The 23,232-nt window shown below is 41.7% G+C and overlaps 8 protein-coding genes across 17 annotated transcripts in view; 7 read left to right on the forward strand and 1 right to left on the reverse strand.

The window, feature by feature from the left end:
- The window catches only part of ANKDD1A (ankyrin repeat and death domain containing 1A), a 350,194-nt gene that overhangs the window by 288,290 nt on the left and 38,672 nt on the right, over nucleotides 1-23,232 (reverse strand). The window lies entirely within an intron of this gene.
- LOC139173335 (late histone H2B.2.2-like) lies at nucleotides 1,955-2,416 on the forward strand. Its single transcript, XM_070763069.1, has one exon. It carries the CDS (start codon nucleotides 1,955-1,957, stop codon nucleotides 2,414-2,416), a length of 462 nt encoding a protein of 153 aa, XP_070619170.1.
- LOC139173593 (late histone H2B.2.2-like) lies at nucleotides 5,266-5,727 on the forward strand. The gene has a single exon (XM_070763578.1). The coding sequence runs from the start codon at nucleotides 5,266-5,268 to the stop codon at nucleotides 5,725-5,727; it is 462 nt and encodes a 153-aa protein (XP_070619679.1).
- LOC139173543 (uncharacterized) lies at nucleotides 8,979-9,470 on the forward strand. Its single transcript, XM_070763489.1, has one exon. The coding sequence runs from the start codon at nucleotides 8,979-8,981 to the stop codon at nucleotides 9,432-9,434; it is 456 nt and encodes a 151-aa protein (XP_070619590.1). The 3' UTR covers nucleotides 9,435-9,470.
- Nucleotides 12,283-12,750, forward strand: LOC139173334 (late histone H2B.2.2-like). Its single transcript, XM_070763068.1, has one exon. The coding sequence runs from the start codon at nucleotides 12,283-12,285 to the stop codon at nucleotides 12,748-12,750; it is 468 nt and encodes a 155-aa protein (XP_070619169.1).
- On the forward strand, nucleotides 15,154-15,615 carry LOC139172732 (late histone H2B.2.2-like). The gene has a single exon (XM_070761953.1). The coding sequence runs from the start codon at nucleotides 15,154-15,156 to the stop codon at nucleotides 15,613-15,615; it is 462 nt and encodes a 153-aa protein (XP_070618054.1).
- Nucleotides 18,499-19,104, forward strand: LOC139173223 (late histone H2B.2.2-like). The gene is given in 1 exon segment (XM_070762841.1): nucleotides 18,499-19,104. A coding segment is annotated over 1 exon segment (468 nt). The 3' UTR covers nucleotides 18,967-19,104.
- Nucleotides 22,520-23,130, forward strand: LOC139173197 (late histone H2B.2.2-like). Its single transcript, XM_070762796.1, has one exon. The coding sequence runs from the start codon at nucleotides 22,520-22,522 to the stop codon at nucleotides 22,991-22,993; it is 474 nt and encodes a 157-aa protein (XP_070618897.1). The 3' UTR covers nucleotides 22,994-23,130.

Here is a 23,232-nt window from a genome sequence, read left to right on the forward strand (position 1 = left end):
GATTTGGAGGTTTAGTTAAAGTCACAACCTATTGAGTTTATGATTGCCCAAATGGAAGATTTCATATTTGCAATATAACTTGGATATCTGGATTTGTTTAAAAACAGGAATGGGATTACTAGGACTGCTTTGAGTCCTTCAAACCTGTTTATGAATGAAAATGATTGGCGTGTCTCAGAAATGCCAATATTCTCCTTCCTAGGAAACAAACAGATCACAATCTTAAGTGGCTTCTTGAAACAAACAAATTTAGACTTTCAAATCGTACCACTGAGAACCAGGATTGTCTGCAGAAGGTTTTAAAAAAATCAAGATGGTGAGGCTCTTGCCTTTTATATGAACAATACATGTGTTACATGTAAAAACGGCTATATTCAGGGGGTTCATGGGATGGGTGGAAAATGGTTGAGAGCTCACCTCCAAGACAGAAGGACACCATCTCGATCACAATCCATTTATTGAAGATACTCTAAATTCCTTAAATCCAAATTCCACATCAGCATGACCTTGAACCTGTTCTGAAGCTATCACTAACTGCTCATATATTTACCTCATATTTTTTAACAACAACCACAACAACAGAGTTGGAAGGGATCTTGGAGGTCTGCTAGTCCAACCCCCTGCTTAGGCAGGAGACCCTACACTACTTCAGACAAAAGTTTATCCAACATCATCTTAAAAACTTCCAGTGTCGGAGCATTCACAACTTCTGGAGGCAAGGTGTTCCACTGATGAATTGTTCTGTCAGGAAATTTCTCCTCAGTTCTAAGTTGCTTCTCTCCTTGTTTAGTTTCCACCCATTGCTGCTTGTTCTACCCTCAGGTGCTTTGTGAAATAGTTTGACTATCAACACTTAAATATGTCTTACTTTAGTTACCATTGTATAATCAGCACGTCTATTCAGCCCTGCTTGCACCAAGACCAAATTTCCAAGTTAAGTCATACACTGTGGTTTGAAAAACATGACAAAAATTGGATTGGGGCAGGACCTGGCAATACAAAGAAAAGAGAAAGCTGCTAATACTGTAGCAGCGCTGCCAGTACCAGGACTCAGGGCAGCTCACAATACTTCATATTTGAGTTAGAAAACACAAGGGTAGCAACCTATTCATGAATAAATAACAAAGTATGTTGTAGCTTAGAACGTATGAGGGTCACCCAGAAATAATGCATCACATATTTTTCTTCAACAATTATTTATTGAACACAATGAAACTTATACACAAGAAAGAAGGAGGTTTCTTCTACACTTCCTATTTTTCCACGTAATCTCCATCCCGTTCTATGGCCTTCCTCCAGCAAGACACAATGGTGTGTATGCTCTGTCAGTACCACTCCTTGTTCTGGTCATGAAGCCTTGGAGCTCTGCTGAACTGTCTTCTAAAGGCCTCACCCACTGTGCCCAGCGACTAACCGTACTTCTGTCGATTGCAGATTCTCCATGAACTGTATACAAGCCTTTGTGAATGTTCCCAACGGTTTCTTTCTCCGCAGTGAGAAATTCAATGACACGCTGCTTGTATCCTACATCACTTACAGACGCCATTTTGAAACACTGCTGCAGCTACGCTATCTGTCTGAAGAAACGCAAAATTTACACACACACTCCTGAGTCCTGACAATTCAAATAATGTATATCTAAAATTTTGCATTTGTACCATTACAGTAGGCTAAGAGAAAAAAAGTGGTGCATTACTTTCTCGGCAATCCTTGTATTTTAGGATAGATGATGAAAGGGGTGAAACTGAATGGCATTATATAGAAATGTCCATCAAGCTGTTGATCACAACCATTTTAATGTAACAATGACAGCCTAGCTGTAACAAAGAAAGGCAAAGATAGCCAGCCAATCAGGTCTCCCTGTGTAGCCCAATTTGCATGGTGCTGCCTATAAGTGACCTTGCCAGCAAAGACTCACGACATTTCAAGCAGGGGCTTCCAAGAGGAAAGAACAATGGCCGCCAAACAGCAAGGCAAACGGAAAGTCAGAGACGCAAAGAAAAAGAGAACCCAAAAGAAGCACCAACTGGCTAAGCAGAAGCAGAAGCAGAAGAAACTGCAGCGAAGGAAACAGAAGAAACACCAGGCTTGTCATATCAAACGTCGGGTCAAGCAGCAGCCCTCTGCCACCAAGACAGTAGACAGTGGTCCAGAGAGGATCTGCTCCCCAAAGCTCTTTGCCGCCAAGATCTTTCGGCAGATGCCCAAGGTGCGGATGGAGGTCAAGGCCAGGAGCCTTATGAAGACCTTGCTGACCGACGTCTACGACCACGTGGCCACAGAGGTGGAGAATCTGAGCCAGAAGAACGAGCTGTCCAGCATCAGTGGCACAGATGTGCAAGCCGCCTTGAAGGAAGCCATGATGAAGGAATTGGCCAAGCACTCGGCCGAGTCCACCAGCACAGAATGTGCCTAGAGAAACAACCTCCCTTCTCCCTCAGGGAGCCAAAAGGGAGAAGACCAAAGATCTTAAAACCAAAATATCCTAGAAACTATAAACATACTTGAGAATACTCTAAAGATACTGAGAGTCTCTTCGTTTTTGAGGAACATCTCACGTAAGCACAGGAACCAATAAACTTCTGACCTGCAGAAAACTCCTCACATCATTGGGGGAAAAAATCTTTGGAAAAGAAACATCTTATTCTTAGGAGTATAATAAAATGGGGTTTTATCAGGTCATTTAATGCCCATGTGGTTTTCTTTCCTTTTAAATAATGCCGGCCGCAGTGTTACTTCTTAACCCAAACCTTGCACACTGGACATTAGAAGGTAGGTCTAGAGGGTTGGACTTGATGACCTACAAGGTCCCTTCCAGCTCTAAGAATAAAATAAAAAAGGTAGCACTTCTGGAAATTGTTATGAGATTTGGAGGTTTAGTTAAAGTCACAACCTAGTGAGTTTATGATTGCCCAAATGGAAGATTTCATATTTGCAATATAACTTGGATATCTGGATTTGTTTAAAAACAGGAATGGGATTACTAGGACTGCTTTGAGTCCTTCAAACCTATTTATGAATGAAAATGATTGGCGTGTCTCAGAAATGCCAATATTCTCCTTCCTAGGAAACAAACAGATCACAATCTTAAGTGGCTTCTTGAAACAAACAAATTTAGACTTTCAAATCGTACCACTGAGAACCAGGATTGTCTGCAGAAGGTTTTAAAAAAATCAAGATGGTGAGGCTCTTGCCTTTTATATGAGCAATACATGTGTTACATGTAAAAACGGCTATATTCAGGGGGTTCGTGGGATGGGTGGAAAATGGTTGAGATCTCACCTCCAAGACAGAAGGACACCATCTCGATCACAATCCATTTATTGAAGATACTCTAAATTCCTTAAATCCAAATTCCACATCAGCATGACCTTGAACCTGTTCTGAAGCTATCACTAACTGCTCATATATTTACCTCATATTTTTTAACAACAACCACAACAACAGAGTTGGAAGGGATCTTGGAGGTCTTCTAGTCCAACCCCCTGCTTAGGCAGGAGACCCTACACTACTTCAGACAAAAGTTTATCCAACATCATCTTAAAAACTTCCAGTGTCGGAGCATTCACAACTTCTGGAGGCAAGGTGTTCCACTGATGAATTGTTCTGTCAGGAAATTTCTCCTCAGTTCTAAGTTGCTTCTCTCCTTGTTTAGTTTCCACCCATTGCTGCTTGTTCTACCCTCAGGTGCTTTGTGAAATAGTTTGACTATCAACACTTAAATATGTCTTACTTTAGTTACCATTGTATAATCAGCACGTCTATTCAGCCCTGCTTACACCAAGACCAAATTTCCAAGTTAAGTCATACACTGTGGTTTGAAAAACATGACAAAAATTGGATTGGGGCAGGACCTGGCAATACAAAGAAAAGAGAAAGCTGCTAATACTGTAGCAGCGCTGCCAGTACCAGGACTCAGGGCAGCTCACAATACTTCATATTTGAGTTAGAAAACACAAGGGTAGCAACCTATTCATGAATAAATAACAAAGTATGTTGTAGCTTAGAACGTATGAGGGTCACCCAGAAATAATGCATCACATATTTTTCTTCAACAATTATTTATTGAACACAATGAAACTTATACACAAGAAAGAAGGAGGTTTCTTCTACACTTCCTATTTTTCCACGTAATCTCCATCCCGTTCTATGGCCTTCCTCCAGCAAGACACAATGGTGTGTATGCTCTGTCAGTACCACTCCTTGTTCTGGTCATGAAGCCTTGGAGCTCTGCTGAACTGTCTTCTAAAGGCCTCACCCACTGTGCCCAGCGACTAACCGTACTTCTGTCGATTGCAGATTCTCCATGAACTGTATACAAGCCTTTGTGAATGTTCCCAACGGTTTCCTTCTCCGCAGTGAGAAATTCAATGACACGCTGCTTGTATCCTACATCACTTACAGACGCCATTTTGAAACACTGCTGCAGCTACGCTATCTGTCTGAAGAAACGCAAAATTTACACACACACTCCTGACCATAGTTCCCTCTAAGCTGAGCAGTGAGCAATCGCTCACTTAAAAATCATCATCAACTCAGAGTTTTCCAAACCTGCCCAGAAGCCAAGAGGGAAAGAGTGAGAGGGAAGGAGAGAGAGAGGAAGAGAGGAAGAGAGAGAAACAGATAGAAAAAAGAGAGGAAGGAAAAGAGAAAGAAAAAGAATGGGAGTAAGGAAGAAAGAAAGAAAGAAAATCAAAATCTAGTTAGATACTAGCTCAACTATTTAAGTGGCATTTTGATATTGATAGAGTTGCCCTATTATGAGCTCACTGTTATAGACACACAGTACAGTATTTTATTTTGAAATTCTCTTTATTTATTTATGTATTTAATATTTCTCTGCCGCCCAGTCCCGAAGGGACTGCCACTCAGACACTATACTTTTCCACCATCTCCCCCCAAAAAAATTAGAGGGAACACTGCTCCTGACAATTCAAATAATGTATATCTAAAATTTTGCATTTGTACCATTACAGTAGGCTAAGAGAGAAAAAAGTGGTGCATTACTTTCTCGGCAACCCTTGTATTTTAGGATAGCTGATGAAAGGGGTGAAACTGAATGGCATTATATAGAAATGTCCATCAAGCTGTTGATCACAACCATTTTAATGTAACAATGACAGCCTAGCTGTAACAAAGAAAGGCAAAGATAGCCAGCCAATCAGGTCTCCCTGTGTAGCCCAATTTGCATGGTGCTGCCTATAAGTGACCTTGCCAGCAAAGACTCACGACATTTCAAGCAGGGGCTTCCAAGAGGAAAGAACAATGGCCGCCAAACAGCAAGGCAAAAGGAAAGTCAGAGACGCAAAGAAAAAGAGAATGCAAAAGAAGCACCAACTGGCTAAGCAGAAGCAGAAGCAGAAGAAACTGCAGCGAAGGAAACAGAAGAAACACCAGGCTTGTCAGATCAAACGTCGGGTCAAGCAGCAGCCCTCTGCCACCAAGACAGTAGACAGTGGTCCAGAGAGGATCTGCTCCCCAAAGCTCTTTGCCGCCAAGATCTTTCGGCAGATGCCCAAGGTGCGGATGGAGGTCAAGGCCAGGAGCCTTATGAAGACCTTGCTGACCGACGTCTACGACCACGTGGCCACAGAGGTGGAGAATCTGAGCCAGAAGAACGAGCTGTCCAGCATCAGTGGCACAAATGTGCAAGCCGCCTTGAAGGAAGCCATGATGAAGGAATTGGCCAAGCACTCGGCCGAGTCCACCAGCACCGAATGTGCCTAGAGAAACAACCTCTCTTCTCCCTCAGAGAGCCAAAAGGGAGAAGACCAAAGATCTTAAAACCAAAATATACTAGAAACTATAAACATACTTTCCTGCCCTTTTAAGCATAAGAAATCCTGAAAATGTACACCATCTTTCACCTCCACAATTGTTACTCCGAAATAATAGGAAGGCAGTTAAAAGCGACGACTGGACAGTGGCCTGTATTTTTGAGGAGAATTTCACCTTCTAAGCCAGAACCTCAAGGCTTAAGATACGCAAAAAGCACGCCACGGACTTGGTCCAAACCGTACGCAAAGAGCCACGGCGCTCTTAGAACTGTTCCTTCCCATTTCCTTTGGTTGGCCCTTGCGACATCTTGAAACTAGAGGAGGGGAGAGAGTGAGCCAGCCTTCAAAACAACGCCCCCCACCCACCCTGCAAAATCTAGTTTCCACCTGGTGAAAAGTCCTGAGAATACTCTAAAGATACTGAGAGTCTCTTCGTTTTTGAGGAACATCTCACGTAAGCACAGGAACCAATAAACTTCTGACCTGCAGAAAACTCCTCACATCATTGGGAAAAAAAATCTTTGGAAAAGAAACATCTTATTCTTATGAGTACTGTATAATAAAATGGGGTTTTATCAGGTCATTTAATGCCCACGTGATTTTCTTTCCTTTTAAATAATGCCGGCCGCAGTGTTACTTCTTAACCCAAACCTTGCACACTGGACATTAGAAGGTAGGTCTAGAGGGTTGGACTTGATGACCTACAAGGTCCCTTCCAGCGCTAATAATAAAATAAAAAAGGTAGCACTTCTGGAAATTGTTATGAGATTTGGAGGTTTAGTTAAAGTCACAACCTAGTGAGTTTATGATTGCCCAAATGGAAGATTTCATATTTGCAATATAACTTGGATATCTGGATTTGTTTAAAAACAGGAATGGGATTACTAGGACTGCTTTGAGTCCTTCAAACCTGTTTATGAATGAAAATGATTGGCGTGTCTCAGAAATGCCAATATTCTCCTTCCTAGGAAACAAACAGATCACAATCTTAAGTGGCTTCTTGAAACAAACAAATTTAGACTTTCAAATCGTACCACTGAGAACCAGGATTGTCTGCAGAGGGTTTTTAAAAAATCAAGATGGTGAGGCTCTTGCCTTTTATATGAACAATACATGTGTTATATGTAAAAACGGCTATATTCAGGGGGTTCGTGGGATGGGTGGAAAATGGTTGAGATCTCACCTCCAAGACAGAAGGACACCATCTCGATCACAATCCATTTATTGAAGATACTCTAAATTCCTTAAATCCAAATTCCACATCAGCATGACCTTGAACCTGTTCTGAAGCTATCACTAACTGCTCATATATTTACCTCATATTTTTTAACAACCACCACAACAACAGAGTTGGAAGGGATCTTGGAGGTCTTCTAGTGCAACCCCCTGCTTAGGCAGGAGACCCTACACTACTTCAGACAAAAGTTTATCCAACATCATCTTAAAAGCTTCCAGTGTCGGAGCATTCACAACTTCTGGAGGCAAGGTGTTCCACTGATGAATTGTTCTGTCAGGAAATTTCTCCTCAGTTCTAAGTTGCTTCTCTCCTTGTTTAGTTTCCACCCATTGCTGCTTGTTCTACCCTCAGGTGCTTTGTGAAATAGTTTGACTATCAACACTTAAATATGTCTTACTTTAGTTACCATTGTATAATCAGCACGTCTATTCAGCCCTGCTTGCACCAAGACCAAATTTCCAAGTTAAGTCATACACTGTGGTTTGAAAAACATGACAAAAATTGGATTGGGGCAGGACCTGGCAATACAAAGAAAAGAGAAAGCTGCTAATACTGTAGCAGCGCTGTCAGTGCCAGTTCAATATTTATTTATTGGATTTATATGACACCCTTCTCCGAGGACTCAGGGCAGCTCACAATACTTCATATTTGAGTTAGAAAACACAAGGGTAGCAACCTATTCATGAATAAATAACAAAGTATGTTGTAGCTTAGAACGTATGAGGGTCACCCAGAAATAATGCATCACATATTTTTCTTCAACAATTATTTATTGAACACAATGAAACTTATACACAAGAAAGAAGGAGGTTTCTTCTACACTTCCTATTTTTCCACGTAATCTCCATCCCGTTCTATGGCCTTCCTCCAGCAAGTCACAATGGTGTGTATGCTCTGTCAGTACCACTCCTTGTTCTGGTCATGAAGCCTTGGAGCTCTGCTGAACTGTCTTCTAAAGGCCTCACCCACTGTGCCCAGCGACTAACCGTACTTCTGTCGATTGCAGATTCTCCATGAACTGTATACAAGCCTTTGTGAATGTTCCCAACGGTTTCTTTCTCCGCAGTGAGAAATTCAATGACACGCTGCTTGTATCCTACATCACTTACAGACGCCATTTTGAAACACTGCTGCAGCTACGCTATCTGTCTGAAGAAACGCAAAATTTACACACACACTCCTGACCATAGTTCCCTCTAAGCTGAGCAGTGAGCAATCGCTCACTTAAAAATCATCATCAACTCAGAGTTTTCCAAACCTGCCCAGAAGCCAAGAGGGAAAGAGTGAGAGGGAAGGAGAGAGGAAGAGAGGAAGAGAGAGAAACAGATAGAAAAAAGAGAGGAAAGAAAAGAGAAAGAAAAAGAATGGGAGTAAGGAAGAGATAAAGAAAATCAAAATCTAGTTTGAAACTAGCTCAACTATTTAAGTGGCATTTTGATATTGATAGAGTTGCCCTATTATGAGCTCACTGTTATAGACACACAGTACAGTATTTTATTTTGAAATTCTCTTTATTTATTTATGTATTTAATATTTCTCTGCCGCCCAGTCCCGAAGGGACTGCCACTCAGACACTATACTTTTCCACCATCCCCCCCAAAAAAAATTAGAGGGAACACTGCTCCTGACAATTCAAATAATGTATATCTAAAATTTTGCATTTGTACCATTACAGTAGGCTAAGAGAAAAAAAAGTGGTGCATTACTTTCTCGGCAACCCTTGTATTTTAGGTTAGCTGATGAAAGGGGTGAAACTGAATGGCATTATATAGAAATGTCCATCAAGCTGTTGATCACAACCATTTTAATGTAACAATGACAGCCTAGCTGTAACAAAGAAAGGCAAAGATAGCCAGCCAATCAGGTCTCCCTGTGTAGCCCAATTTGCATGGTGCTGCCTATAAGTGACCTTGCCAGCAAAGACTCACGACATTTCAAGCAGGGGCTTCCAAGAGGAAAGAACAATGGCCGCCAAACAGCAAGGCAAACGGAAAGTCAGAGACGCAAAGAAAAAGAGAACCCAAAAGAAGCACCAACTGGCTAAGCAGAAGCAGAAGAAACTGCAGCGAAGGAAACAGAAGAAACACCAGGCTTGTCATATCAAACGTCGGGTCAAGCAGCAGCCCTCTGCCACCAAGACAGTAGACAGTGGTCCAGAGAGGATCTGCTCCCCAAAGCTCTTTGCTGCCAAGATCTTTCGGCAGATGCCCAAGGTGCGGATGGAGGTCAAGGCCAGGAGCCTTATGAAGACCTTGCTGACCGACGTCTACGACCACGTGGCCACAGAGGTGGAGAATCTGAGCCAGAAGAACGAGCTGTCCAGCATCAGTGGCACAGATGTGCAAGCCGCCTTGAAGGAAGCCATGATGAAGGAATTGGCCAAGCACTCGGCCGAGTCCACCAGCACCGAATGTGCCTAGAGAAACAACCTCCCTTCTCCCTCAGGGAGCCAAAAGGGAGAAGACCAAAGATCTTAAAACCAAAATATCCTAGAAACTATAAACATACTTGAGAATACTCTAAAGATACTGAGAGTCTCTTCGTTTTTGAGGAACATCTCACGTAAGCACAGGAACCAATAAACTTCTGACCTGCAGAAAACTCCTCACATCATTGGGGGAAAAAATCTTTGGAAAAGAAACATCTTATTCTTAGGAGTACAGTATAATAAAATGGGGTTTTATCAGGTCATTTAATGCCCACGTGGTTTTCTTTCCTTTTAAATAATGCCGGCCGCAGTGTTACTTCTTAACCCAAACCTTGCACACTGGACATTAGAAGGTAGGTCTAGAGGGTTGGACTTGATGACCTACAAGGTCCCTTCCAGCTCTAATAATAAAATAAAAAAGGTAGCACTTCTGGAAATTGTTATGAGATTTGGAGGTTTAGTTAAAGTCACAACCTAGTGAGTTTATGATTGCCCAAATGGAAGATTTCATATTTGCAATATAACTTGGATATCTGGATTTGTTTAAAAACAGGAATGGGATTACTAGGACTGCTTTGAGTCCTTCAAACCTGTTTATGAATGAAAATGATTGGCGTGTCTCAGAAATGCCAATATTCTCCTTCCTAGGAAACAAACAGATCACAATCTTAAGTGGCTTCTTGAAACAAACAAATTTAGACTTTCAAATCGTACCACTGAGAACCAGGATTGTCTGCAGAAGGTTTAAAAAAAATCAAGATGGTGAGGCTCTTGCCTTTTATATGAACAATACATGTGTTACATGTAAAAACGGCTATATTCAGGGGGTTCATGGGATGGGTGGAAAATGGTTGAGATCTCACCTCCAAGACAGAAGGACACCATCTCGATCACAATCCATTTATTGAAGATACTCTAAATTCCTTAAATCCAAATTCCACATCAGCATGACCTTGAACCTGTTCTGAAGCTATCACTAACTGCTCATATATTTACCTCATATTTTTAAACAACAACCACAACAACAGAGTTTGAAGGGATCTTGGAGGTCTTCTAGTCCAACCCCCTGCTTAGGCAGGAGACCCTACACTACTTCAGACAAAAGTTTATCCAACATCATGTTAAAAACTTCCAGTGTCGGAGCATTCACAACTTCTGGAGGCAAGGTGTTCCACTGATGAATAGTTCTGTCAGGAAATTTCTCCTCAGTTCTAAGTTGCTTCTCTCCTTGTTTAGTTTCCACCCATTGCTGCTTGTTCTACCCTCAGGTGCTTTGTGAAATAGTTTGACTATCAACACTTAAATATGTCTTACTTTAGTTACCATTGTATAATCAGCAGGTCTATTCAGCCCTGCTTGCACCAAGACCAAATTTCCAAGTTAAGTCATACACTGTGGTTTGAAAAACATGACAAAAATTGGATTGGGGCAGGACCTGGCAATACAAAGAAAAGAGAAAGCTGCTAATACTGTAGCAGCGCTGCCAGTACCAGGACTCAGGGCAGCTCACAATACTTCATATTTGAGTTAGAAAACACAAGGGTAGCAACCTATTCATGAATAAATAACAAAGTATGTTGTAGCTTAGAACGTATGAGGGTCACCCAGAAATAATGCATCACATATTTTTCTTCAACAATTATTTATTGAACACAATGAAACTTATACACAAGAAAGAAGGAGGTTTCTTCTACACTTCCTATTTTTCCACGTAATCTCCATCCCGTTCTATGGCCTTCCTCCAGCAAGACACAATGGTGTGTATGTTCTGTCAGTACCACTCCTTGTTCTGGTCATGAAGCCTTGGAGCTCTGCTGAACTGTCTTCTAAAGGCCTCACCCACTGTGCCCAGCGACTAACAGTACTTCTGTCGATTGCAGATTCTCCATGAACTGTATACAAGCCTTTGTGAATGTTCCCAACGGTTTCTTTCTCCGCAGTGAGAAATTCAATGACACGCTGCTTGTATCCTACATCACTTACAGACGCCATTTTGAAACACTGCTGCAGCTACGCTATCTGTCTGAAGAAACGCAAAATTTACACACACACTCCTGACCATAGTTCCCTCTAAGCTGAGCAGTGAGCAATCGCTCACTTAAAAATCATCATCAACTCAGAGTTTTCCAAACCTGCCCAGAAGCCAAGAGGGAAAGAGTGAGAGGGAAGGAGAGAGAGAGGAAGAGAGGAAGAGAGAGAAACAGATAGAAAAAAGAGAGGAAGGAAAAGAGAAAGAAAAAGAATGGGAGTAAGGAAGAAAGAAAGAAAGAAAATCAAAATCTAGTTTGAAACTAGCTCAACTATTTAAGTGGCATTTTGATATTGATAGAGTTGCCCTATTATGAGCTCACTGTTATAGACACACAGTACAGTATTTTATTTTGAAATTCTCTTTATTTATTTATTTAATATTTCTGTGCCGCCCAGTCCCGAAGGGACTGCCGCTCAGACACTATACTTTTCCACCCACCCACCCCAAAAAATTAGAGGGAACACTGCTCCTGACAATTCAAATAATGTATATCTAAAATTTTGCATTTGTACCATTACAGTAGGCTAAGAGAAAAAAAGTGGTGCATTACTTTCTCGGCAACCCTTGTATTTTAGGATAGATGATGAAAGGGGTGAAACTGAATGGCATTATATAGAAATGTCCATCAAGCTGTTGATCACAACCATTTTAATGTAACAATGACAGCCTAGCTGTAACAAAGAAAGGCAAAGATAGCCAGCCAATCAGGTCTCCCTGTGTAGCCCAATTTGCATGGTGCTGCCTATAAGTGACCTTGCCAGCAAAGACTCACGACATTTCAAGCAGGGGCTTCCAAGAGGAAAGAACAATGGCCGCCAAACAGCAAGGCAAACGGAAAGTCAGAGACGCAAAGAAAAAGAGAACCCAAAAGAAGCACCAACTGGCTAAGCAGAAGCAGAAGCAGAAGCAAAAGAAACTGCAGCGAAGGAAACAGAAGAAACACCAGGCTTGTCATATCAAACGTCGGGTCAAGCAGCAGCCCTCTGCCACCAAGACAGTAGACAGTGGTCCAGAGAGGATCTGCTCCCCAAAGCTCTTTGCCGCCAAGATCTTTCGGCAGATGCCCAAGGTGCGGATGGAGGTCAAGGCCAGGAGCCTTATGAAGACCTTGCTGACCGACGTCTACGACCACGTGGCCACAGAGGTGGAGAATCTGAGCCAGAAGAACGAGCTGTCCAGCATCAGTGGCACAGATGTGCAAGCCGCCTTGAAGGAAGCCATGATGAAGGAATTGGCCAAGCACTCGGCCGAGTCCACCAGCACAGAATGTGCCTAGAGAAACAACCTCCCTTCTCCCTCAGGGAGCCAAAAGGGAGAAGACCAAAGATCTTAAAACCAAAATATCCTAGAAACTATAAACATACTTGAGAATACTCTAAAGATACTGAGAGTCTCTTCGTTTTTGAGGAACATCTCACGTAAGCACAGGAACCAATAAACTTCTGACCTGCAGAAAACTCCTCACATCATTGGGGGAAAAAATCTTTGGAAAAGAAACATCTTATTCTTAGGAGTATAATAAAATGGGGTTTTATCAGGTCATTTAATGCCCATGTGGTTTTCTTGCCGTTTAAATAATGCCGGCCGCAGTGTTACTTCTTAACCCAAACCTTGCACACTGGACATTAGAAGGTAGGTCTAGAGGGTTGGACTTGATGACCTACAAGGTCCCTTCCAGCTCTAATAATAAAATAAAAAAGGTAGCACTTCTGGAAATTGTTATGAGATTTGGAGGTTTAGTTAAAGTCACAACCTAGTGAGTTTATGATTGCCCAAATGGAAGATTTCATATTTGCAATATAACTTGGATATCTGGATTTGTTTAAAAACAGGAATGGGATTACTAGGACTGCTTTGAGTCCTTCAAACCTGTTTATGAATGAAAATGATTGGCGTGTCTCAGAAATGCCAATATTCTCCTTCCTAGGAAACAAACAGATCACAATCTTAAGTGGCTTCTTGAAACAAACAAATTTAGACTTTCAAATCGTACCACTGAGAACCAGGATTGTCTGCAGAAGGTTTAAAAAAAATCAAGATGGTGAGGCTCTTGCCTTTTATATGAACAATACATGTGTTACATGTAAAAACGGCTATATTCAGGGGGTTCATGGGATGTGTGGAAAATGGTTGAGATCTCACCTCCAAGACAGAAGGACACCATCTCGATCACAATCCATTTATTGAAGATACTCTAAATTCCTTAAATCCAAATCCCACATCAGCATGACCTTGAACCTGTTCTGAAGCTATCACTAACTGCTCATATATTTACCTCATATTTTTTAACAACAACCACAACAACAGAGTTTGAAGGGATCTTGGAGGTCTTCTAGTCCAACCCCCTGCTTAGGCAGGAGACCCTACACTACTTCAGACAAAAGTTTATCCAACATCATCTTAAAAACTTCCAGTGTCGGAGCATTCACAACTTCTGGAGGCAAGGTGTTCCACTGATGAATTGTTCTGTCAGGAAATTTCTCCTCAGTTCTAAGTTGCTTCTCTCCTTGTTTAGTTTCCACCCATTGCTGCTTGTTCTACCCTCAGGTGCTTTGTGAAATAGTTTGACTATCAACACTTAAATATGTCTTACTTTAGTTACCATTGTATAATCAGCAGGTCTATTCAGCCCTGCTTGCACCAAGACCAAATTTCCAAGTTAAGTCATACACTGTGGTTTGAAAAACATGACAAAAATTGGATTGGGGCAGGACCTGGCAATACAAAGAAAAGAGAAAGCTGCTAATACTGTAGCAGCGCTGCCAGTACCAGGACTCAGGGCAGCTCACAATACTTCATATTTGAGTTAGAAAACACAAGGGTAGCAACCTATTCATGAATAAATAACAAAGTATGTTGTAGCTTAGAACGTATGAGGGTCACCCAGAAATAATGCATCACATATTTTTCTTCAACAATTATTTATTGAACACAATGAAACTTATACACAAGAAAGAAGGAGGTTTCTTCTACACTTCCTATTTTTCCACGTAATCTCCATCCCGTTCTATGGCCTTCCTCCAGCAAGACACAATGGTGTGTATGCTCTGTCAGTACCACTCCTTGTTCTGGTCATGAAGCCTTGGAGCTCTGCTGAACTGTCTTCTAAAGGCCTCACCCACTGTGCCCAGCGACTAACCGTACTTCTGTTGATTGCAGATTCTCCATGAACTGTATACAAGCCTTTGTGAATGTTCCCAACGGTTTCTTTCTCCGCAGTGAGAAATTCAATGACACGCTGCTTGTATCCTACATGACTTACAGACGCCATTTTGAAACACTGCTGCAGCTACGCTATCTGTCTGAAGAAACGCAAAATTTACACACACACTCCTGAGTCCTGACAATTCAAATAATGTATATCTAAAATTTTGCATTTGTACCATTACAGTAGGCTAAGAGAAAAAAAGTGGTGCATTACTTTCTCGGCAACCCTTGTATTTTAGGATAGATGATGAAAGGGGTGAAACTGAATGGCATTATATAGAAATGTCCATCAAGCTGTTGATCACAACCATTTTAATGTAACAATGACAGCCTAGCTGTAACAAAGAAAGGCAAAGATAGCCAGCCAATCAGGTCTCCCTGTGTAGCCCAATTTGCATGGTGCTGCCTATAAGTGACCTTGCCAGCAAAGACTCACGACATTTCAAGCAGGGGCTTCCAATAGGAAAGAACAATGGCCGCCAAACAGCAAGGCAAACGGAAAGTCAGAGACGCAAAGAAAAAGAGAACCCAAAAGAAGCACCAACTGGCTAAGCAGAAGCAGAAGCAGAAGAAACTGCAGCGAAGGAAACAGAAGAAACACCAGGCTTGTCATATCAAACGTCGGGTCAAGCAGCAGCCCTCTGCCACCAAGACAGTAGACAGTGGTCCAGAGAGGATCTGCTCCCCAAAGCTCTTTGCCGCCAAGATCTTTCGGCAGATGCCCAAGGTGCGGATGGAGGTCAAGGCCAGGAGCCTTATGAAGACCTTGCTGACCGACGTCTACGACCACGTGGCCACAGAGGTGGAGAATCTGAGCCAGAAGAACGAGCTGTCCAGCATCAGTGGCACAGATGTGCAAGCCGCCTTGAAGGAAGCCATGATGAAGGAATTGGCCAAGCACTCGGCCGAGTCCACCAGCACAGAATGTGCCTAGAGAAACAACCTCCCTTCTCCCTCAGGGAGCCAAAAGGGAGAAGACCAAAGATCTTAAAACCAAAATATCCTAGAAACTATAAACATACTTGAGAATACTCTAAAGATACTGAGAGTCTCTTCGTTTTTGAGGAACATCTCACGTAAGCACAGGAACCAATAAACTTCTGACCTGCAGAAAACTCCTCACATCATTGGGAAAAAAAATCTTTGGAAAAGAAACATCTTATTCTTAGGAGTATAATAAAATGGGGTTTTATCAGGTCATTTAATGCCCACGTGGTTTTCTTTCCTTTTAAATAATGCCGGCCGCAGTGTTACTTCTTAACCCAAACCTTGCACACTGGACATTAGAAGGTAGGTCTAGAGGGTTGGACTTGATGACCTACAAGGTCCCTTCCAGCTCTAATAATAAAATAAAAAAGGTAGCACTTCTGGAAATTGTTATGAGATTTGGAGGTTTAGTTAAAGTCACAACCTAGTGAGTTTATGATTGCCCAAATGGAAGATTTCATATTTGCAATATAACTTGGATATCTGGATTTGTTTAAAAACAGGAATGGGATTACTAGGACTGCTTTGAGTCCTTCAAACCTGTTTATGAATGAAAATGATTGGCTTGTCTCAGAAATGCCAATATTCTCCTTCCTAGGAAACAAACAGATCACAATCTTAAGTGGCTTCTTGAAACAAACAAATTTAGACTTTCAAATCGTACCACTGAGAACCAGGATTGTCTGCAGAGGGTTTTAAAAAAATCAAGATGGTGAGGCTCTTGCCTTTTATATGAACAATACATGTGTTACATGTAAAAACGGCTATATTCAGGGGGTTCGTGGGATGGGTGGAAAATGGTTGAGATCTCACCTCCAAGACAGAAGGACACCATCTCGATCACAATCCATTTATTGAAGATACTCTAAATTCCTTAAATCCAAATTCCACATCAGCATGACCTTGAACCTGTTCTGAAGCTATCACTAACTGCTCATATATTTACCTCATATTTTTTAACAACAACCACAACAACAACAGAGTTGGAAGGGATCTTGGAGGTCTTCTAGTCCAACCCCCTGCTTAGGCAGGAGACCCTACACTACTTCAGACAAAAGTTTATCCAACATCATCTTAAAAGCTTCCAGTGTCGGAGCATTCACAACTTCTGGAGGCAAGGTGTTCCACTGATGAATTGTTCTGTCAGGAAATTTCTCCTCAGTTCTAAGTTGCTTCTCTCCTTGTTTAGTTTCCACCCATTGCTGCTTGTTCTACCCTCAGGTGCTTTGTGAAATAGTTTGACTATCAACACTTAAATATGTCTTACTTTAGTTACCATTGTATAATCAGCACGTCTATTCAGCCCTGCTTGCACCAAGACCAAATTTCCAAGTTAAGTCATACACTGTGGTTTGAAAAACATGACAAAAATTGGATTGGGGCAGGACCTGGCAATACAAAGAAAAGAGAAAGCTGCTAATACTGTAGCAGCGCTGCCAGTGCCAGGACTCAGGGCAGCTCACAATACTTCATATTTGAGTTAGAAAACACAAGGGTAGCAACCTATTCATGAATAAATAACAAAGTATGTTGTAGCTTAGAACGTATGAGGGTCACCCAGAAATAATGCATCACATATTTTTCTTCAACAATTATTTATTGAACACAATGAAACTTATACACAAGAAAGAAGGAGGTTTCTTCTACACTTCCTATTTTTCCATGTAATCTCCATCCCGTTCTATGGCCTTCCTCCAGCAAGACACAATGGTGTGTATGCTCTCTCAGTACCACTCCTTGTTCTGGTCATGAAGCCTTGGAGCTCTGCTGAACTGTCTTCTAAAGGCCTCACCCACTGTGCCCAGCGACTAACCGTACTTCTGTCGATTGCAGATTCTCCATGAACTGTATACAAGCCTTTGTGAATGTTCCCAACGGTTTCTTTCTCCGCAGTGAGAAATTCAATGACACGCTGCTTGTATCCTACATCACTTACAGACGCCATTTTGAAACACTGCTGCAGCTACGCTATCTGTCTGAAGAAACGCAAAATTTACACACACACTCCTGACCATAGTTCCCTCTAAGCTGAGCAGTGAGCAATCGCTCACTTAAAAATCATCATCAACTCAGAATTTTCCAAACCTGCCCAGAAGCCAAGAGGGAAAGAGTGAGAGGGAAGAAGAGAGAGAGGAAGAGAGGAAGAGAGAGAAACAGATAGAAAAAAGAGAGGAAGGAAAAGAGAAAGAAAAGGAATGGGAGTAAGAAAGAAAGAAAGAAAGAAAGAAAGAAAGAAAGAAAGAAAGAAAGAAAGAAAATCAAAATCTAGTTTGAAACTAGCTCAACTATTTAAGTGGCATTTTGATATTGATAGAGTTGCCCTAATATGAGCTCACTGTTATAGTCACACAATACAGTATTTTATTTTGAAATTCTCTTCATTTATTTATTTATTTAATATTTCTGTGCCGCCCAGTCCTGAAGGGACTGCCACTCAGACACTATACTTTTCCACCCACCCACCCCAAAAAAATTAGAGGGAACACTGCTCCTGACAATTCAAATAATGTATATCTAAAATTTTGCATTTGTACCATTACATTAGGCTAAGAGAAAAAAAGTGGTGCATTACTTTCTCAGCAACCCTTGTATTTTAGGATAGCTGATGAAAGGGGTGAAACTGAATGGCATTATATAGAAATGTCCATCAAGCTGTTGATCACAACCATTTTAATGTAACAATGACAGCCTAGCTGTAACAAAGAAAGGCAAAGATAGCCAGCCAATCAGGTCTCCCTGTGTAGCCCAATTTGCATGGTGCTGCCTATTAGTGACCTTGCCAGCAAAGACTCACGACATTTCAAGCAGGGGCTTCCAAGAGGAAAGAACAATGGCCGCCAAACAGCAAGGCAAAAGGAAAGTCAGAGACGTAAAGAAAAAGAGAATTCAAAAGAAGCACTAACTGGCTAAGCAGAAGCAGAAGCAGAAGCAGAAGAAACTGCAGCGAAGGAAACAGAAGAAACACCAGGCTTGTCAGATCAAACGTCGGGTCAAGCAGCAGCCCTCTGCCACCAAGACAGTAGACAGTGGTCCAGAGAGGATCTGCTCCCCAAAGCTCTTTGCCGCCAAGATCTTTCGGCAGATGCCCAAGGTGCGGATGGAGGTCAAGGCCAGGAGCCTTATGAAGACCTTGCTGACCGACGTCTACGACCACGTGGCCACAGAGGTGGAGAATCTGAGCCAGAAGAACGAGCTGTCCAGCATCAGTGGCACAGATGTGCAAGCCGCCTTGAAGGAAGCCATGATGAAGGAATTGGCCAAGCACTCGGCCGAGTCCACCAGCACCGAATGTGCCTAGAGAAACAACCTCCCTTCTCCCTCAGGGAGCCAAAAGGGAGAAGACCAAAGATCTTAAAACCAAAATATCCTAGAAACTATAAACATACTTTCCTGCCCTTTTAAGCATAAGAAATCCTGAAAATGTACACCATCTTTCACCTCCACAATTGTTACTCCGAAATAATAGGAAGACGGTTAAAAGCGACGACTGGACAGTGGCCTGTATTTTTGAGGAGAATTTAACCTTCTAAGCCAGAACCTCAAGGCTTAAGATGAGCCAAAGTTAAAAAGATGTTTGAAATAATTGTTTTTGAGGTGTTTGCAAAAAAAGAGAAAGGAACATCGTAATTATGGTACAATATGTGTGTTATCTCCAATAAATCAGGATTTTAACAACTATGTTCAATGTATTATTCTTTAATGTTTTCTTCCCTCTGGGTTTTTTAATCAGATACCTGATTAGGGGATTTGCTTTTGGGTTTTTATTTTAATCAGCCACCTAACATTTTGATTAACACTTGTATCCAAAGGAATTCGCAATAGTTATGCTAGGAAAATGAATTTTCTGTATAAAATTCAATGAATTTTCATCCAGGGAATTACAAAATGCATTAAAAAAAGTGATGCGCAAAAAGCACACCATGGACTTGGTCCAAACCATACGCAAAGAGCCACGGCACTCTTAGAACTGCTCCTTCCCATTTCCTTTGGTTGGCCCTTGCGACATCTAGAAACAAGAGGGGGGGAGAGAGTGAGCCAGCCTTCAAAACAACGCCCCCCACCCACCCTGCAAAATCTAGTTTCCACCTGGTGAAAAGTCCTGAGAATACTCTAAAGATACTGAGTCTCTTCGTTTTTGAGGAACATCTCACGTAAGCACAGGAACCAATAAACTTCTGACCTGCAGAAAACTCCTCACATCATTGGGGGAAAAAATCTTTGGAAAAGAAACATCTTATTCTTAGGAGTATAATAAAATGGGGTTTTATCAGGTCATTTAATGCCCACGTGGTTTTCTTTCCTTTTAAATAATGCCGGCCGCAGTGTTACTTCTTAACCCAAACCTTGCACACTGGACATTAGAAGGTAGGTCTAGAGGGTTGGACTTGATGACCTACAAGGTCCCTTCCAGCTCTAATAATAAAATAAAAAAGGTAGCACTTTTGGAAATTGTTATGAGATTTGGAGGTTTAGTTAAAGTCACAACCTAGTGAGTTTATGATTGCCCAAATGGAAGATTTCATATTTGCAATATAACTTGGATATCTGGATTTGTTTAAAAACAGGAATGGGATTACTAGGACTGCTTTGAGTCCTTCAAACCTGTTTATGAATGAAAATGATTGGCGTGTCTCAGAAATGCCAATATTCTCCTTCCTAGGAAACAAACAGATCACAATCTTAAGTGGCTTCTTGAAACAAACAAATTTAGACTTTCAAATCGTACCACTGAGAACCAGGATTGTCTGCAGAGGGTTTAAAAAAAATCAAGATGGTGAGGCTCTTGCCTTTTATATGAACAATACATGTGTTACATGTAAAAACGGCTATATTCAGGGGGTTCGTGGGATGGGTGGAAAATGGTTGAGATCTCACCTCCAAGACAGAAGGACACCATCTCGATAACAATCCATTTATTGAAGATACTCTAAATTCCTTAAATCCAAATTCCACATCAGCATGACCTTGAACCTGTTCTGAAGCTATCACTAACTGCTCATATATTTACCTAATATTTTTTAACAACAACCACAACAACAGAGTTGGAAGGGATCTTGGAGGTCTTCTAGTCCAACCCCCTGCTTAGGCAGGAGACCCTACACTACTTCAGACAAAAGTTTATCCAACATCATCTTAAAAACTTCCAGTGTCGGAGCATTCACAACTTCTGGAGGCAAGGTGTTCCACTGATGAATTGTTCTGTCAGGAAATTTCTCCTCAGTTCTAAGTTGCTTCTCTCCTTGTTTAGTTTCCACCCATCGCTGCTTGTTCTACCCTCAGGTGCTTTGTGAAATAGTTTGACTATCAACACTTAAATATGTCTTACTTTAGTTACCATTGTATAATCAGCAGGTCTATTCAGCCCTGCTTGCACCAAGACCAAATTTCCAAGTTAAGTCATACACTGTGGTTTGAAAAACATGACAAAAATTGGATTGGGGCAGGACCTGGCAATACAAAAAAAAGAGAAAGCTGCTAATACTGTAGCAGCGCTGCCAGTGCCAGGACTCAGGGCAGCTCACAATACTTCATATTTGAGTTAGAAAACACAAGGGTAGCAACCTATTCATGAATAAATAACAAAGTATGTTGTAGCTTAGAACGTATGAGGGTCACCCAGAAATAATGCATCACATATTTTTCTTCAACAATTATTTATTGAACACAATGAAACTTATACACAAGAAAGAAGGAGGTTTCTTCTACACTTCCTATTTTTCCACTTAATCTCCATCCCGTTCTATGGCCTTCCTCCAGCAAGACACAATGGTGTGTATGCTCTGTTAGTACCACTCCTTGTTCTGGTCATGAAGCCTTGGAGCTCTGCTGAACTGTCTTCTAAAGGCCTCACCCACTGTGCCCAGCGACTAACCGTACTTCTGTCGATTGCAGATTCTCCATAAACTGTATACAAGCCTTTGTGAATGTTCCCAACGGTTTCTTTCTCCGCAGTGATTAATTCAATGACACGCTGCTTGTATCCTACATCACTTACAGACGCCATTTTGAAACACTGCTGCAGCTACGCTATCTGTCTGAAGAAACGCAAAATTTACACACACACTCCTGACCATAGTTCCCTCTAAGCTGAGCAGTGAGCAATCGCTCACTTAAAAATCATCATCAAATCAGAGTTTTCCAAACCTGCCCAGAAGCCAAGAGGGAAAGAGTGAGAGGGAAGGAGAGAGAGAGGAAGAGAGGAAGAGAGAGAAACAGATAGAAAAAAGAGAGGAAGGAAAAGAGAAAGAAAAAGAATGGGAGTAAGGAAGAAAGAAAGAAAGAAAATCAAAATCTAGTTTGATTTTGCTCAACTATTTAAGTGGCATTTTGATATTGATAGAGTTGCCCTATTATGAGCTCACTGTTATAGACACACAGTACAGTATTTTATTTTGAAATTCTCTTTATTTATTTATTTAATATTTCTGTGCCGCCCAGTTCCGAACGGACTGCCGCTCAGACACTATACTTTTCCACCCACCCACCCCAAAAAATCAGAGGGAACACTGCTCCTGACAATTCAAATAATGTATATCTAAAATTTTGCATTTGTACCATTACAGTAGGCTAAGAGAAAAAAATTGGTGCATTACTTTCTCGGCAACCCTTGTATTTTAGGATAGCTGATGAAAGGGGTGAAACTGAATGGCATTATATAGAAATGTCCATCAAGCTGTTGATCACAACCATTTTAATGTAACAATGACAGCCTAGCTGTAACAAAGAAAGGCAAAGATAGCCAGCCAATCAGGTCTCCCTGTGTAGCCCAATTTGCATGGTGCTGCCTATAAGTGACCTTGCCAGCAAAGACTCACGACATTTCAAGCAGGGGCTTCCAAGAGGAAAGAACAATGGCCGCCAAACAGCAAGGCAAAAGGAAAGTCAGAGACGCAAAGAAAAAGAGAATGCAAAAGAAGCACCAACTGGCTAAGCAGAAGCAGAAGCAGAAGCAGAAGCAGAAGAAATTGCAGCGAAGGAAACAGAAGAAACACCAGGCTTGTCAGATCAAACGTCGGGTCAAGCAGCAGCCCTCTGCCACCAAGACAGTAGACAGTGGTCCAGAGAGGATCTGCTCCCCAAAGCTCTTTGCCGCCAAGATCTTTCGGCAGATGCCCAAGGTGCGGATGGAGGTCAAGGCCAGGAGCCTTATGAAGACCTTGCTGACCGATGTCTACGACCACGTGGCCACAGAGGTGGAGAATCTGAGCCAGAAGAACGAGCTGTCCAGCATCAGTGGCACAGATGTGCAAGCCGCCTTGAAGGAAGCCATGATGAAGGAATTGGCCAAGCACTCGGCCGAGTCCACCAGCACCGAATGTGCCTAGAGAAACAACCTCCCTTCTCCCTCAGGGAGCCAAAAGGGAGAAGACCAAAGATCTTAAAACCAAAATATCCTAGAAACTATAAACATACTTTCCTGCCCTTTTAAGCATAAGAAATCCTGAAAATGTACACCATCTTTCACCTCCACAATTGTTACTCCGAAATAATAGGAAGGCAGTTAAAAGCGATGACTGGACAGTGGCCTGTATTTTTGAGGAGAATTTTACCTTCTAAGCCAGAA

This window comes from Erythrolamprus reginae, chromosome 10, assembly GCF_031021105.1.
Source record: "Erythrolamprus reginae isolate rEryReg1 chromosome 10, rEryReg1.hap1, whole genome shotgun sequence".
Taxonomy (NCBI): Eukaryota; Metazoa; Chordata; class Lepidosauria; order Squamata; family Dipsadidae; genus Erythrolamprus; species Erythrolamprus reginae.